At 37.3% G+C, this 17,886-nt stretch overlaps 1 protein-coding gene across 14 annotated transcripts in view; it reads left to right on the top strand.

Annotated features, from left to right (window-relative positions):
• ATXN2 (ataxin 2) overlaps positions 1-17,886 on the top strand; it is a 145,112-nt gene that overhangs the window by 101,940 nt on the left and 25,286 nt on the right. For all 14 annotated transcript variants that reach the window (XM_057746834.1, XM_057746825.1, XM_057746823.1 and 11 more), the window contains 2 exons: positions 16,320-16,504; positions 16,813-16,945. In XM_057746834.1, the coding sequence (XP_057602817.1) occupies positions 16,320-16,504; positions 16,813-16,945 (318 nt within the window). The remainder of the gene's footprint in view (positions 1-16,319; positions 16,505-16,812; positions 16,946-17,886) is intronic.

Genomic DNA, 17,886 nt, shown 5'->3' on the forward strand with positions numbered 1-17,886 from the left:
TGTTTGAAGACACCATTTTTCCTAAAAATTACTATATATTACTGTATCAGATTTTCCTTACACCTTTTAAAATTGAGTTATCTTACTGATTTGTAGGAGTATATATATAATTCGTTTTTCTGTATTTCAAGCATTTTCTTGTAGTCTACAGCTTATTTATTCATTTTGGAGTGCACTTGATCAAGTTTTCTTCTGTGGTTATGCTTTTTGTTTGCTATATTTGCATACTTCAAGTCTGCAAAGATTTTCTCCTGTGGTTGTTTTTTTTGTAGAAGTTTTATGATTTTCTCATGAGTTTTTAACCTTCTGATTTTTTTGGTTTATGGTGTTTTAAGATTTTGCCCACTCATGTAATAAAAAGAATTCATATGCCTTCTGGAATTTATATAACTTCCTCTTTTTTACATTTAAATTTCTGATTCATTTGGAAATTACCTTATACATAGTGTATGGTATCAATTCAGTTTATCTTGTTCCAAATGGCTATCCAAAAATTTTAACCAGTTTCATCATTCTATAATTTACATACAACAGAACGTCTTTCTATTAAGTGTACTTTTTTGGGGAGGGCAGGGCTGTGTTGGGTCTTCGTTGCTGCACATGGGCTTTTCACTAGTTGTGGCGAGCAGGGGCTACTCTTTGTTGCGGTGTGTGGGCTTCTCAGTGCAGTGGCTTCTCTTGTTGTGGACCACGGGCTCTAGATGTGAGGGCTTCAGAAGTTCCAGCACGCGGGCTCAGTAGTATTGGTGCACGGGCTTAGTTGCTCTGCGGCATATGGGATCTTCCCAGACCAGGGATTGAACCCATGTTCCTTGCGTTGGCAGGAGGATTCTTAACCACTGCACCACCAGGGAAGTCCCAAGTGTACATTTTGGTGGAAACTCTACTCCAGTACCACCCACTGCAGGCAACCACTGATCTACTTTCTCTTACTATAGATTAGATTTGACTTTTTTGGATATTTTTTAGTGAATGGAATCATGAATTGTATTTTTTGTGTCTGGCTTAAACAACATAATAATTTGAGAATATTTCATATTATCATCTGCATCAGTTTATTCCTTTTTATTGCTGAATAGCATTCCGTTTTTATGATTATACCACAGTTTACCCATTACTGGTTGATGGGTATTTGGATTATTTATAGTTTTTGGCTGTCCTAAATGAAGCTGTTGAGAGCATTTTTGTACAAGTGTTTGTGTGAACATTTGCTTTCATTTCTCTTGGTTAAATACCAAGAACTAGAATTGTTGAGTTGTATGGTAAATGCAGTGTTTTTATTATTATTATCATTTGGCTGCATTGGGTCTTCTTTGCAGTGTGCGGGCTTCTCAGTGCTGTTGCTTCCCTTGTTGCAGAGCACAGGCTCTAGTTGCACAGGCTTCAGTAGTTGCAGCATGTGGGCTTCAGTAGTTGCAGCATGTGGGCTCAGTAGTTGTGGTTCGAGGGCTCTAGAGCACAGACTCAGTAGTTGTGGTGCATGGGCTTAGTTGCTTCATAGCATGTGGGATATTCCTGGCCCAGGGATCGAGCCTGTGTCCCCCTGCATTGGCAGGCGATTCTTAACCACTGTGCCACTAGGAAAGTCTTGCAATTTTAAATTAATAAGAAACTGGTAAATTGTTTCCCAAGGTGATTGTGTCATTCTACATTTCAACCAATCAGCCTTGTGTGAGAGTTACAATTACTCTGCATCCTTGCCTACACTTGTTATTGTCTGTCTTTTTAATTTTAGCATGTCTAATGGGTGTGTTATGTTACCTTATTGTGGTTTTAATGTGCATTTCTTTGATGATTACTGATTGTGAACATCTTTTCATGTGTTTATTGGCTGTCAGTCTCTTGTAAAGTGTCTGTTCAAATCTTTTTCCTTTATTTACTTTTGGTTTGTTTTCTTGTTATTAATTATTACAGTTATTTATATATTCTAGATACGAATCCTTTATCATAGGGGTCCCCAACCCCTGGGCTATGGATGGGTGCTGGTCCATGGTCTGTTAGGAACCGGGCCACACAGCAGGACGTGAGTGGCGAGTGAGTGAGCTAAGCTTCATCTGCCACTCCCCACTGCTTGCGTCACTGCCTGAACCATCCCTGCCCCACCATCTGTGGAAAATTGTCTTCCACAAAACCAATCATTGGTGCCTAAAAGGTTGGGGACCCCTCTTTATCAGGTATAGGTATTATGAATATTTTCAAAGAGCCCATGTTGTTTATTTTGATGAAGTCCCATTTATCATGTTTTTCTCTTATGATTCATCCTTTGTTATATCATAACTAAGAAGCCTTTGCCTCCCCCAGGTTGTGAATATTTTTGTTTCTTCTAGAAGTTTAATACACGTTTTAGCTTTTACAGTTAGGTGTATGATCAACCTGAGGTTGGTTTTTGTGTAGAGCATGAGGTAAATGTTGCAGGTTTTTTTTTTTTTTTTTTTTTTATATATATCCAGTTTTCCCAACATCAGCCTCTGTTTTGCTTTTAAATTATCTTGGCATCTTCATAGAATTCAGTTGTCTGTATATGTGTGATCTGTTCCTGAACTGTTTTGTTGCATTAATTTGTATATCTATGCTCATGCCAGTACTCATTTTTTTTTTTTTGGACCTGGAGATTAGCATTTTTTTTTTTATTTTTTTGGGGGTACACCAAGTAGTACTCATTTTTTGATTACTGTTACTTTATAATAAATCTTAGAATCAGTTCATGTAAATCCTCCAGTTTTAGTCTTTTTTTTTAATATATTAATTAATTTATTTTTGGCTGTGTTGGGTTATCATTGCTGCACACTTTCTGTAGTTGTGGCAAGCAGGGGTTGCTTTTCATTGTGGTGCGTGGGCTTCTCGCAGAGCACGGGCTCTAGGCTCTCGGGCTTCAGTAGTTGTGGCACTTGGGTTTGGTAGTTGTGGCTCGTGGGCTTAGTTGCTCTGAGGCATGTGGGATCTTCCCAGACCAGGGCTCAAACCTGTGTCCCCTGCATTGACAGGCAGATTTGTAACCACTGCATTACCAGGGAAGTCCTTAGTCATCTTTGTTAAAATTGTTTTAGCTATTCTAGGTTCTTTACATTTCAAAATAAAGTGTACAATCAGCTTGGAATTATCTGTATCTGAAGATCAGCTTGTGGGAGAATTGACCCCCTTTAATAATATTTAATTTTCCAATCCACAAAGATGATGTATTTCTCCATTTATTTAAGTGTTCAATTTCATCACTGTTTTGTAGTTTTCACTGTATAAATTTTGCATTTGCTTTCTTAAATTTATCCCTTAATATTTCATATTTTTATGGCATTGTAAACTTTTCAGCATTTATTTACCTAGTATAAAGGGATACACTAGATTTTTTACTGTTGACCTTGTGCCTTGTCAGTTTGCTAAAGCCATCTATTATTTCTAATAATAGAAATATTATTCTTTTTAGACTTACTTAGACTTTTCTGTGTACACAATCATAATTCAGTCAGTAGATCTGTCTTTTTCTTTCTGTACTGCACTGGCTAGGTTTTCCGATACATTACTTTTTGAATAGAAGGGATGTATTCCTTACCATGCCCCTGATCTTAGGGGTGAAACGGTATCTTTCACCCTTTGTTGATAGTGTTACATGTGGTTTCAATTTGTAACTTGCTGAGGGTGTTTTTTTGCTTTGTTTTGGGTTTTTTGGTCATGAATGGTTATTGAATTGTGTCAAATACTTCTTCAGTATCTATTATGCTGATCATATGCTTTTTCTGATTTGCTATGTTATTTTGAAGAATTACGTTGATTTTTGAATATCAAACCAGTTTGCATTCTTGGCACCCCATTTATACAGTGAGTCATGACGTATTACCTGATATGTTTTCCTGGATATGACTTGATAGTATTTTATTACAGAGCTTTTCGTCAGTGTTCATGATGGATATTGGTCTATAGTTTCCTTTGCTTTGTAATGTCTTTGTATGAATTTGATATCAAGTTAATGCTGGCTTTCTCATCTAATTTACCAAATTTAATGGCATAAAGTTGTTCGTAATATTCCTTTATCTTTTTAACGTCTTTAGGATCTATAGTGATTCTCTATATTTAACTTTTTTTCTTAAGAACTTTTATTGACATACAGTTAATATACAGTAAGCTGCATATATTTAGAGTGTACAATTTGGTATCCCAATCTCCCAATTCATTCCCCCCCCAACCCTCCCTGCTTTCCCCACTTGGTGTCCATATGTTTGTTCTCTACATCTGTGTCTCTGTTTCTGCCTTGCAAACCAGTTGATTTGTACCATTTTTCTATATTCTGCATATATGTGTTAATATACGATATTTGTTTTTCTCTTTCTGACTCACTTCACTCTGTATGACAGTCTCTAGGTCCATCCATGTCTCTACAAATGTCCCAGTTTCATTGCTTTTTACAGCTGAGTAACATCCCATTATATATATGTACCACATCTTCTTTATCCATTCATCTGTTGATGGACATTTACGTTGCTTCCATGTCCTGGCTGTTGTAAATAGTGCTGCAATGAACATTGGAGTGCATGTGTCTTTTTGAATGATGGTGTTTTCTGGGTATATGCCCAGTAGTGGGATTGCTGGGTCATAAGGTAACTCTATTTTTAGTTTTGCAAGGAACCTCCATACTGTTCTCCATAGTGGCTGTATCAGTGTACATTCCCACCAGCAATGCAAGAGCGTTCCTTTTTCTCCACACCCTCTCCAGCATCTACTGTTCGTCGATTTTCTGATGATGCCCATTCTAACCGGTGTGAGGTGATACCTCATTGTAGTTTTGATTCACATTTCTTTAATAATTAGTGATGTTGAGCAGCTTTTCATGTGCCTCTTGGCCATCTGTATGTCTTCTTTGGAGAAATGCCTATTTAGGTCTTCTGCCCATTTTTTGATGTTGTTTGTTTTTTTGATACTGAGCTGGGTGAACTGTTTATGTATTTTGGAGATTAATCCTTTGTTGATTCGTTTGCAAATATTTTCTCCCATTCTGAGTGTTGTCTTTTTGTCTTGCTTATAGGTTCCTTTGCTGTTCAGAGGCTTTGAAGTTTCATTAGGTCCCACTTATTTATTTTTGTTTTTATTTCCGTTACTCTAGGGTGTGGATCAGAAAAGATCTTGCTGTGATTTATGTCGAAGAGTGTTCTTCCTATGTTTTCCTCTAGGAGTTTTGTAGTGTCTGGCCTTACATTTAGGTGTTTTATCCATTAGAGTTTATTTTTGTGTATGGTGTTAAAGTGTTCTGATTTCGTTCTTTTCCATATAGCTGTCCAGTTTTCCCAGCACCACTTATTGAAGAGGCTGCCTTTTCTCCATTGTATATCCTTGCCTCCCTTGACATAGATTAGTTGACCGTAGTTTATCTCTGGGCTTTCTATCCTGTTCCACTGATCTGTGTTTCTGTTTTTGTGCCAGAGCCATCCTGTCTTGATCACTGTAGCCTTGTAGTATACCCTGAAGTCAGGAAGCCTGATTCCACCAACTCCGTCTTTCCTTCTCAAGATTGCTTTGGCTATTCGGGGTCTTTTGCGTTTCTATTACAAATCGTAAAATTTCTTGTTCTAGTTCTGTGAAAAATGCCGTTGGTAATTTGATCGGCATTGCATTGAATATGAAAATTGCTTTGGGAAGTATAGTCATTTTCACAATGTTGATTCTTCCAATCCAAGAACATGGTATGTCCCTCCATCTGTTTGTGTCGTCTTTGATTTCTTTCGTGAGTGTCTTATAGTTTTCTGAGTACAGGTCTTTTACCTCCTTGGTTAGGTTTATTCCTAGGTATTTTATTCTTTTTGTTGCAGTGGTGAATAGGATTGTTTCCTTAATTTCTCTTTCTGATCTTTCATTGTTAGTATATAGAAACGCAAGAGATTTCTATGTGTTCATTTTGTATCCTGCAACTTTACCAAATTCATTGATTAGCTCAGGTAGTTTTCTGGTGGCATCTTTAGGATTTTCTATGTATAATATCATGTCAGCTGAGAACAGTGACAGTTTGACTTCTTCTTTTCCAAGTTGGATTCCTTTGATTTCTTTTTCTTCTCTGATTGTTGTGGCAAGGACTTCCAAAACGATGTTGAATAGTAGTGGCAAGAGTGGACATCCTTGTCTTGTTCCTGATCTTAGAGGGAATGCTTGCAGGTTTTCACCATTGAGAATGATGTTTGCTGTGGGTTTGTCATATATGGCCTTTATTATGTTGAGGTAGGTTCCCTCGATGCCCACCTTCTGGAGAGTTTTTATCATAAATGGGTGTTGAATTTTGTCAAAAGCTTTTTCTGCATCTATTGAGATGATCATGTGGGTTTTAATCCTTCAGTTTGTTGATATGGTGTCTCACATTGATTGATTTGCGCATAGTGACGAATCCTTGCATTCCAGGGATAAACCCCACTTGATCATGGTGTATGATCCTTTGAATATGTTGTTGGATTCTGTTGGCTAGTATTTTGTTGAGGATTTTTGCATCTAAATTCATCAGTGATATTGGTCTGTAGTTTTTTTTTTGTAGTATCTTTGTCTGGTTTTGGTATCAGGGTGATGGTAGCCTTAGAGAATGAGTTTGGGAGTGTTCCTTCCTCTGCCATTGCTTGGAAGAGTTTGAGAAGGATGGGTGTTAGCTCTTCTCTAAGTGTTTGATAAAATTCACCTGTGAATCCATCTGGTCCTGGACTTTTATTTGTTGGGAGATTTTTAATCACAGTTTCAATTTCATTCCTTGTGATTGGTCTGTTCATATTTTCTATGTCTTCCTGATTCAGTCTTGGAAGGTTATACCTTTCTAAGAATCTGTCCATTTCATCCAGGTTGTCCACTTTATTGGCATATAGTTGCTTGCAGTAGTCTCTTATGGTGCTTTTTAGTTCTGTGGTGTCTTTTGTAACCTCCCCTGTTTCATTTCTAATTTTAATGATTTGAGTCCTCTCCCTCTTTTTCTTGATGAGTCTTACTAGAGGTTTATCGATTTTATCTTCTCAAAGAGCCAGCTTTTAGTTTTATTGATTTTTGCTATTGTTTTCTTTGTTTCTATTTCATTTATTTGTGCTCTGATCTTTATGATTTCTCTCCATCTACTAACTTTGGGTTTTGTTTGCTCTTCTTTCTCTAGTTTCTTTAGGTGTAAGGTTAGATTGTTTATTTGGGATGTTTCTTAAGGTAGGATTGTATCACTATAAAATTCCCTCTTAGAACTGCCTTTGCTGCATCCCACAGGTTTTGGATCATTGTGTTTTCATTGTCATTTGTCTCTAGGTATTTTTTGATTTCCTCTTTGATTTCTTCAGTGATCTGTTGGTTATTTAGTAGTGTATTGTTTAGCCTCCATGTGTTTGTGTTTTTTACAGCTTTTTTCCTGTAATTGATTTCTACTCTCATAGTGTTGTGGTCAGAAAAGATGCTTGGTACGATTTCAGTTTTCTTAAATTTACCAAGGCTTGATTTATGATCCAAAATGTGATCTATGCTGGAGAATGTTCCATGTGCACTTGAGAAGAATGTATAATCTGCTGTTGTTAGATGTAATGTCCTATAGATATCTATTAAATCCAGCTGATTTATTGTGTCATTTAAAGCTTGTGTTTCCTTATTAATTTTCTGTGTGGATGATCTGTCCATTGGTGTAAGTGGGGTGTTAAAGTGCCCCACTATGATTGTGTTACTGTCGATTTCCTCTTTCATAGCTGTTATCATTTGCCTTATGTATTGAGGTGCTCCTATATTGGGTGCATAGATATTTATAATTGTTATCTCCTCTTCTTGGATTGATCCCTTGATCTTTATGTAGTGTCTTTTCTTGTCTCTTGTAACATTTTTTATTTTGAAGTCTATTTTATCTGATATGAGTATTGCTACTCCAGCTTTCTTTTGATTTCCATTTGCATGGAGTATCTTTTTCCATCCCCTCACTTTCAGTCTGTATGTGTGCCTAGGTCTGAAGTGGGTCTCTTGTAGACAGCATATATATGGGTCTTGTTTTTGTATCCATTCAGCCAGTCTTTGTCTTTTGGTTGGTGCATTTAGTCCATTTACATTCAAAGTAATTGTCAATATGTATGTTCCTATTACCATTTCCTTAATTGTTTTGTGTTTTGTTTTTGTAGGTCCTTTTCTTCTCTTATGTTTCCCGCTTAGAGACATTCCTTTAGCATTTGTTGTAGGGCTCATTTAATGGTGCTGAATTCTCTTAGCTGTTGCTTGTCTGTAAAGCTTTTGATTTCTCCATTGAAGCTGAATTAGATCCTTGCTGGGTAGAGTATTCTTGGTTGTAGGTTCTTCCCTTTCATCACTTGAAATATATCATGCCACTCCCTTCTGGCTTGCATATTTTCTGCTGAGAAATCAGCTGTTAACCTCATGGGAGTTCCCTTGTTTGTTATTTGTCATTTTTCCCTTGTTGCCTTTAATAACTTTTCTCTGTCTTTAATTTTTGTCAGTTTGACTACTATATGTCTTGGTTTGTTTCTCCTTGGGTTTATCCTGCCTGAGACTCTCTGTGCTTTCTGGACTTGGGTAGCTATTTCCTTTCCCATGTTAGGGAAGTTTTCAACTATAATCTCTTCCAGTATTTTCTCGGGTCCTTTCTCTCTCTCTTCTCCTTCTGGGACCCCTATAATGCGAATGTTGGTGTGTTTAACATTGTCCCAGAGGTCTCTTAGGCTGTCTTCACTTCTTTTCATTCTCTTTTCTTTATTCTTTACCACATCAGTGATGATCACCATTCTGTCTTCCAGGTCACTTATTCGCCCTTCTGCCTCAGTTAATCTGCTATTGGTTCCTTCTAGTGTATTTTTCATTTCAGTTATTGTGTTGCATATATTTGTTTGTTTTTTAATTCTTCTAGTTCTTTGGTAAACTTTTCTTGCAACTTTTTGATCTTTGCATCCAGTCTTTTTTCAAAATCCTGGATCATCTTCACCATCATTATTCTGAATTCTTTTTCTGGAAGGGTGCCTATCTCCTCTTCATTTAGTTGTTTTTCTGGGGTTGTATCTTTTCCCTTCATCAGGTACAAAGTCCTCTGCCTTTTCATTTTCTCCATCTTTCTGTGGCTGTGGTTTTCAGTTCCACAGAAGGAAATACTGCTAATACTGCTTGATTCTGCTGTCTGCCCTCTTGTGGAGAAAGCTATCTAGGAGGTGCGTGGGTGCTTCCTGATGGGAGGGACTGATGCTGTGTTGGCCTGGGTGGGCAGAGCTCAGTAAAACTTTAATCGGATTTGATGGGCAGAGCTCAGTGACACTTTAATCTGCTTGTCTGCCAATGGGTGGGGCTGTGTTCCCACCTTGTTGGTTGTTTGGTCTGAGGCTACCCACACTGGAGCTTACAGGCTCTCTTGTGGGGCCAGTGGTGAACTCTGGGAGGGCTCAACACCAATGAGCACTTCCTAGAACCTCTGCCGCCAGTGTCCCTGTCTCCTCGGTGAGCCACAGCTGCCCCCCACCTCTGCAGGCAACCCCCCAACACCAGCAGGTAGGTCTGGTCCAGTCTCTATGGGGTCACTGCTCCTTCCCCCTGGGTCCTGGTGAGCACACTTTTTTGTGTGCCCTTCAAGAGTGGGGTCTCTGTTTCCCCCAGTCCTGTGGAGGATCTGCAGTCAAATCCCGCTGGCTTTCAAAGTCTGATTCTCTGGGGATTCCTCCTCCCATTGCCAGACCTCCAAGTTGGGAAGCCCGACCTCCAGGTTGGGAAGCCTGACCTGGGGCTCAGAACCCTCACTTTAGTGGGTGGACTTCTGTGGTATAACCTTTCTCCAGTTTGTGAGTTACCCACCCAGCGTTTGTGAGATTTTATTTTAACGCGATTATGCCCCTCCTACCGTCTCATTGCAGCTTCTCCTTTGTCTCTGGATGTGGGGTGTCTTTTTTTGGTGAGTTCCAGTGTCTTTCAGTTGATGATTGTTCAGCAGTTAGTTGTAACTCTGGTGCTCTTGCAAGAGGGAGTTGAGTGCATGTCTTCCTACTCTGCCATCTTGAACCATCTCTACCATTTGTTTTTTATTGTAAGAGTCCTGTATTTCACTTCTGATATTCATAATTTGTATCTTTCCCCCCCTTTTATTGATCAGTCTTGTTAGACTTACCTTTTCAAAGGCCATCTTCTATTGGGTTGGCCAAAAAGTTCCTTCGGTTTTTAAGTAAAAATAAGACACTTTTTCATTTTCACCAAGAACTTTATTGAACAGCGTATTCACCGTTTTGTTCCACTACCTTCTGCCATTTTCAGGCAACTTCATAATTCCTTCTTCCCAAAACTTTTTATCTTTTTGAACAAGGAACTGTTCCCAGTGCCTTTTACAGTCTTCCAGGGAACTAAAATTTTTTCCATTAAGAGAATTTTGTAAAGACCAATATGAATGGAAATCCAAAGGTGCAATGTCTAGTGAATACAGCGGATGAATCAGAACTTCCCAGACAAGCTGTAACAGTTTTTGCTTGGTCATCAAAGAAATATGCAGTCTTGGGGCTTCCTAGGTGGTGCAGTGGTTCAGAATATGCATGCCAATGCAGGGGACACTGGTTCGATCCCTGCTCCAGGAAGATCCCACATGCCGTGGAGCAACTAAACCTTTGCACCACCAATATTCAGCCTGTGCTTTAGAGCCCGTGAGCCACAACTATTGAGCCCATGTGCTGCAGCTACTGAAGCCCACGCACCTAGAGCCCGTGATCCACAGCAAGAGAAGCCACGGCAATGAGGAGCTGGCACACTGCAACGAAGAATAGCCCCCAGTCACTGCAACTAAAAAGAAAGCCCACACACAGCAAAAAAGACCCAACACAGCCAATAAAATAAATAAATAAATTAATTAATTAAAAAAAAGAAAGAAAGAAAGAAATATGTGGTCCTGCATTACCCTAATGGAAGATTACACTTTTTCTGTTGACTAATTCCAGATGCTTTTTGTTGAGTGCTGCTTTTAGTTGGTCTAGTTGGGAGCAGCAGTACTTGTTGGAATTCATCATTTGGTTTTCCAGAAGGAGCTCATAGCGGAGGACTCCCTTCCAATCCCACTATATACACATCACCTTCTTTGGCTAAAGACTGACCTTTTGGTGTGGTTGGTGACAGTTCATTTCACTTGCCCTACAGTCTCTTCCATTCCACATTACTGTACAGTATCCACTTTTCATCAGCTGTGACAGATTTGTTTTAAAAATGGAACATTTTCATTACATTTAAGAGAATCGCATGCAGAAATATGGTCAAGAAAGTTTATTTTGCTTAACTTATGTGGAACCCAAACATCAAAGCAATGAACATAACCAAGCTGGGGCAGATGATTTTCAGCACTTGATGTGGATATTTTGAGTATGCTGCCTGTCTCCCACATGGTATAATGTTGATTGTTCCCAATTAATATCTTGATTTGATCGCTATCAACTTTAGCTGGTCTAACTGACCGTGGAGCATCGTCCAGTGAAAAATCTCCTGCCTGAAACATCACAAACCACTTTTGACATGTTCGATCAGTCACAGCACCTTCTCCATACACTGCACAAATCTTTTTTTGTGTTTCAGTTGGGTTTTTACCTTTCTTGATATAATAAAGCATGACATGCTGAAAATGTTGCTTTTTCATGGCTATATGAAAATTCACCAATTTTGATAAGTTTTTTTAAAAATGCACACTGATATGACAGTTGTCACAATATAATCTAACAAAATTGTTTTCAAATGAAGTTAAAGACAGCTAGGTGCTACTAGAGCCATGGTACGGAAATAAATCAAACCAACTTTTTGGCCAGCCCAGTACTTTCATTGATTTTTCTTTTTATCACTTTCTTTGCTTTCTTTGGATTTTATTTGCTGTTGCTTTTTTAGCTTCTTAAGCCAATTGCTTAGATCATTGATTTTAAAACTTTCTTTTGTAATAGAAGCATTTAAAACTATACATTTCTAATCATTGCTTTAGTACATCCCTAAAACTTGATGCGTTTTATTTTCATATTTCATTCAGAATATTTTCTGTCTTATGATTTCTTCTTTGACCAGTGGGTTATTTAGTAGTGTTTTTAGTTTCCAGATGTTTATTTCCAGATGTATTTTTATTTTTCATTCCATTATAATCAGAGAACAGACTGATATGAAATGCCATTTTCATCATAGATTAAGTGTCTGTGTGTAGTTAAATCTATATCTGGATTTTCTCTTCCATTCTATTAAACTGTCTGTTAAGACTACTTTCCTATCCATCCACTCTCAACGTTGATTTCCCCCCGCCCCAGGTTTTCTTGACTTTTTTCTTTCTTGCTTGTTTTTCCATATGAACTTGATATTCAGGTTGACTACTAAAAAAAAAAATCAGTTGGCCTTTAAAAACCTTTTTATTACTGAAAATTTCAAACATATACAAATAAGCGGTTAGAATAGTATAATAGTACTCACTCAGCATTAACAGTTAGAAACTCATAGCCAATTTTGTTTCATCTGTAGCACTTCTCCCCACTAGATACACCATTGTTTTGAAGCATATCCTAGATACACCATTTTATTTGTAAATACTTTATTTTATAATTCTTAAAGATAAGGGGTCTTATAAAAACAGACATAAAACACTGCCGTACCATTATCACGCCAGAAAGAATTAACAGTAGTTCCCTAATATCCTCAAATTTCTGTGGGTATTTTTTAAAAATATATTTTTTACAGTAAATTTGTTCCAGTTAGGATCCAAGTGAGATTTACAAGCTGCATTTGTTTATCGTGTTTAAATCATTTTTTTAAATCGTTTTATGTTGTGGTAAATTTTTATTATGACAATTTAAAGACATGTTTCATTCACTCATAACCTCACACTTGTATGTTCTACCTTCACTGGATTGTTTTGAAGCCATCCTAGGTACCATGTCATTTTATTCATCAATATTTTGGTGTATATTTTTAAGAGTTGGGGATTCTTTCTTTTTTTAAACTATAGTTAAAGTATCATTAATCACACCTGAAAAAATTAGCAATTATTTCTTGCTGTCAAATATCTAGAGCACAAATTTTTCTTACTGTCTTATGAATTTTTCTTAATAATTGGTTTGTTGAGCCACAGTCCAAAATCCACACTTTTCATTTGATTGGTATATCTCTCTTGATCTTAACTCTCTTGTATAGTTTTCCCCTTAGTTTTTTCCCTTTATATCTTATTTAAATCCAATTTGTTGGTGCTGTATTCTTTCCCACCATCTGAATATCATGGATTGCGTCCCTGTGATAATGTTTAAAGTGGTCCTCTGTCCTCTGTAATCCTTGTAAACTGTAAACTGATAGTAGGTAAGAAAGACTTAAGATTAGATTATATTTTTAAAAACTTAACCTGAAATGTTTCATAGATGATGTGTGTACTTTTATTAGGAGTCAGTGTCTTATCTCTCTCTCTCTCTCTTTTTGATAGTGGGAGTAACTTGGCTGCCTTATCTATCCAGGATAACATTTCATACCAGATCTTTGTTTGTTTTAGCAGCACTGACAGTCACTGTCTGGTGATTCATTATTTCATTAAGGGTTGCAAAATGACATTCTCATTCTATCATCTCTTCTTCAGTTATGAGCTGGACTATTTCCTTTATTTATTTATTTATTTATTTATTTATTTATTTATTTATTTTTATTGGTTGTGTTGGGTCTTTCTTGCTGCATGCTGGCTTTCTCTACTTGAGGAGAGCAGGGGCTACTCTTCATTGCAGTGTGCGGGCTACTCTTCATTGCAGTGTGTGGGCTACTCTTCATTGCAATGTGCAGGCTACTCTCCATTGCAATGTGCGGGCTTTTCATTGTGGTGGCTTCTCTTGTTGCGGAGCACAGGCTCTAGGCGCGTAGGCTTTGGTAGTTGTGGCGCATGGGCTTAGTTGCTCCAAGGCATGTGGGATCTTCCAGGACCAGGGATCGAACCTGTGTCCCCTGCATTGGAGGGTGGATTCTTAACTACTGTGCCACCAGGAAGGTCCTAGCTAGACTATTTATATAAAGAAAAACTTTACCTTGTCAGACTATCTGGTTACCATGAGGTACAGTTTGTGAAAGAAAGGCAACTAAATTGCCCATCATTTCAAGGCAGTTCTCAAAATAATGAGTTGGTTTCCTATTACCCCTGTAGGTTGACCAGTGAGAGTTTGTTGTTGTTCTATTAGCATGAACACCTAGGTTTTAATATTCAGCTTGCCAGTTGGCATTTTAGAACCACATTAAATTTATAAATATGTAATTTAGAAATTAACTTAGGGGAGAATTGCTGGCTTTATATTATCTTCCTATCCATGAACAAATTATGCCTTTTTGCTTCTGCTTCTGTATCTTCAGCAGTATTTTTAACTTTCTCTTAAAGGTTTTATGTGTTTCTTCATTTTTTGCCTTAGGTATTTTCTTTTTTTATTATTAATGTAAACTGGATTCATCTTTTGCATTGCGTCTTCTAATTAGTTACTCATGAAGTAAATTTATGGAGTACTATATATGTATATGAAGGCTATTTGCTGTCATTATGTTAATCTTATATCCTACTTCTTTACTCTTCCAATAACAAGGAAAATTAAGGACTTGCTTCTGAAAAACAGCCATGGGTCCTGTAAGGCGTATCTTTCCTTCATGATGGTAGTTCTTTTTTGCACAAAACCACCTCTTTGTTTTCTTGGTGCATAATGCAGTTTTATCATTTTTGCATCCTGTGAAAAAAATTGAGTTGTGTTTGAGAATATGCTAATGTAGCCAGGAACATTTTGGGACAGATATTCTTTGTGTGTGGAGGTGGGGTGGGGTGGGGTCTGTGCATTATAGGATATTTATTTAGCATCCCTGGCCTCTACGCATTAGATGCTAGTAGTATCCTCCCCTTCCCTAATTGTGACAACCAAAAATGTCTCCAGACATTGCCAACTACCCCTTGAAAGGCAAAATTGCTCCCAATTGAAAACCATTGATATGAGGAAATGGCTAAAATATGGCTGATGTAAACTGTGGTTTAAGGTTAAGGTAGATTCAGTTTGGGGGAAGGGGGGAACATGACCATAAAACCAGGTGTATCTCTGTATATTTTATCTTTTAAGATTCTATTCAAGCATTGTTTGTATAACTAGAATTTTTTTACTTGTAAAAATCAGTAAACTTGCTAGCTTTTCGAAAAAACTTTTAATATGTGAGGGTTATAAATATGAAAAGAAATAGTGACAGTAGGTTAAGCGTAGTTAGCTTAATTAGACAAACATTCGTGTGATAAAAATGATATTTGAGTTTGGGGTGGCTTTTACTAAAAGGATGTGCTTTTTCAATACATGGCAATCTTAGGATTAAATTCAGAAAAATATTATCTTATTGGTTATCGGTTTTCAAGTTTGCTTTTCTAGCTAGATAACACAGTATATAACTAGGCTCTCCTAAATATCAGCAACAGTCATTACATTTTTAGCAAAAAGTTTCAAATATTAAAAAAAACTTCCATCTCTACATTAGCATTACCTCGTATAGTCCTGATGATTTTGTGAATATACGAAGTTACACATTCTTTGTGTCTTGCTGTAAGCAATGGTTCACAACTTCTTCCCTCAAGTGGCTTGGTTAACATAGCACCATAAACCCATCACAGGTAATAGTGCTGTAATAAACATGTGAGGAAAAAGTACACAGAGCACGCAACTAGCTCTTTTGTGGGGGACTGGGAAGGACATTACAGAGGAGATGACAGTTGAGCTAAATTGTTAACTGGAGCTTTAATTGGGCAAATTATAGGCAGAAATTTGTGTGGAATAATAAAAGACAAAAAGTAATTTTTTTGAAGAGCTATTATAACTTTTTAAAATAACTACATGATAGTGTGTGATGCTGTGTTTGAGAAAGAGCAAGAATTCAGTGGTGGGAAATTTAAAAAGATGGAGTTAAGATTAGTGTTGGGTGTCTTGGCTTTTTTGTTGTAGTTTTGTTTTTCTTTGAATAAAATCCAGTGCCCTTCTCTAGCAATGGCATAACTTAGTGTATCAAACAGGGATTATCTGAGAAGCATGAGGGAAATGTTTCATAGTGCTGTGAGAGTCTTGTAATTACAGGGACTTGATCAAGTCTGGGGGTCATCATAGAGTGTCTGAGAATGTTGCTTTCAAGCTGACACTTGAAGGACAAGTAAAAATTTTCCAGCCTGGCAGTAGGGGATTGGGATTTGAGGCTGAGGAATAGTAGCATATATGAAAGGAAAACAGCCCATAGTGGCTGAAGGGGGATGGGTGTGGTATATCATAGCACTGGAGAGGCAGGCAGAAGGGTCCGATCATGCAAATCCTTACGGTCTGTGTTCGTGTATTTTATGCAAAGAAGATGCTGTTTTCTAATGTTAGGTCATTTTTTTCCTGCAGTACCAAATATGCCCCAACAACGGCAAGACCAGCATCATCAGAGTACCATGATGCACCCAGCCTCAGCAGCAGGCCCACCAATTGTGGCCACTCCACCAGCTTATTCCACACAATATGTTGCCTATAGTCCTCAGCAGTTTCCAAATCAGCCTCTTGTTCAGCATGTGCCACATTATCAGTCTCAGGTAAGTCTGATGTGACCTAATAACTCCTAATTGTTGTTCCATTTAAGTAACTTAGTATGATAAAGGGGTTTTCCTTTGTAGTTTGTGCTATGTGTTACGGTGGGGTAGACAGCTAAGGATTTGGGGGCCCTTTTTAACATACTAGAAAGTTGCTGGTCAGTGTAAGTGTTTCAAAGGAAATAACCAAGAAAGGATTTAGAATTTTCAGAGCTGTTTCTGGAAACCTTGGAATTAAGACATAACTAAAATCTACTTGACTATATCTGATACTTTGATGTATTTTTTCTTTATTTTTCATTTGAACACAGCACCCTCATGTCTATAGTCCTGTGATACAGGGTAATGCTAGAATGATGGCACCACCAACACATGCCCAGCCGGGTTTAGTATCTTCTTCAGCAACTCAGTACGGGGCTCATGAGCAGACGCATGCGATGTATGGTAGGAAGCACTTTGTTTGCCTTTTTCAATGTGTGTCACTATTCTTAATGTATTTTTAAGCTCTGAAAAGATGCTCTGTTTAAGAGTAACTTTGCCTTTTATGATATCGAGAGTCAAGAATCTAAAGAAAAGATGAATCCATTTCTCTCTCTGATCTGCTATATAAGTCTTGACAGATCATTTCTACTGTTCCTGAAATTTCTCTGTGTTCCAGTTTCTCTCTTTAACTAAAATGTAATAATGTGTGTAACAGAAAGCATCTTTTGTGGAGAAAGGTATCTTCCTCCTCTTCCTCCTCAGTAATATCATTTGGGTATACCCTTCCTAAGGCATGCAAGAAAGTTTTACCATAATGAAAGCACATTCTGCTTCACTCCTTACTCTGGGGGTCACTGACATTGGATATTTTTATTGCTATTTGTTATAATGCTGCTGTGTTTGCGCATCATGCTGTATTTCAAGTGGTAGAAATTGTGTAATATTAGATCTGCTTTAGACAGATTCATACTTTAAATGTAATCAATATATTATGATAAAATGAAAATGAAAAAATATTCTATATAAAATTAAACAATATATATATATAAGAATAATAAGCTAAAATTACCATCTTAGTTTTGTGGCCAGAGAACTTTGTGCAGGTGAACTTTGCAGCTGTCTAAAGTACTAAAATAATACCATTTTCAGTGTTGAGCATTTAAAATAAGATATCCACTTATATTTTGTCGTATAGAATTAATGGGTCATCCCATATTATATTTTTCAAAGTGCACCTTTAAAATATCAGTTCTATTAAGATCTAAATTTTGTTTTGAACTTTTCTGAGAACTCCTATACTGTCATTTAGGTTTTCCCATTGGCATTTCAGTTTTTTGGAGTGGGAGGAGAGAAATTTAAGTTTATTCATATACTTGAAAAGTGAACCACTGTGAGAATGAAAT

The sequence above is a fragment of the Hippopotamus amphibius genome, chromosome 8 (assembly GCF_030028045.1).
Source record: "Hippopotamus amphibius kiboko isolate mHipAmp2 chromosome 8, mHipAmp2.hap2, whole genome shotgun sequence".
Taxonomy (NCBI): domain Eukaryota; kingdom Metazoa; phylum Chordata; class Mammalia; order Artiodactyla; family Hippopotamidae; genus Hippopotamus; species Hippopotamus amphibius.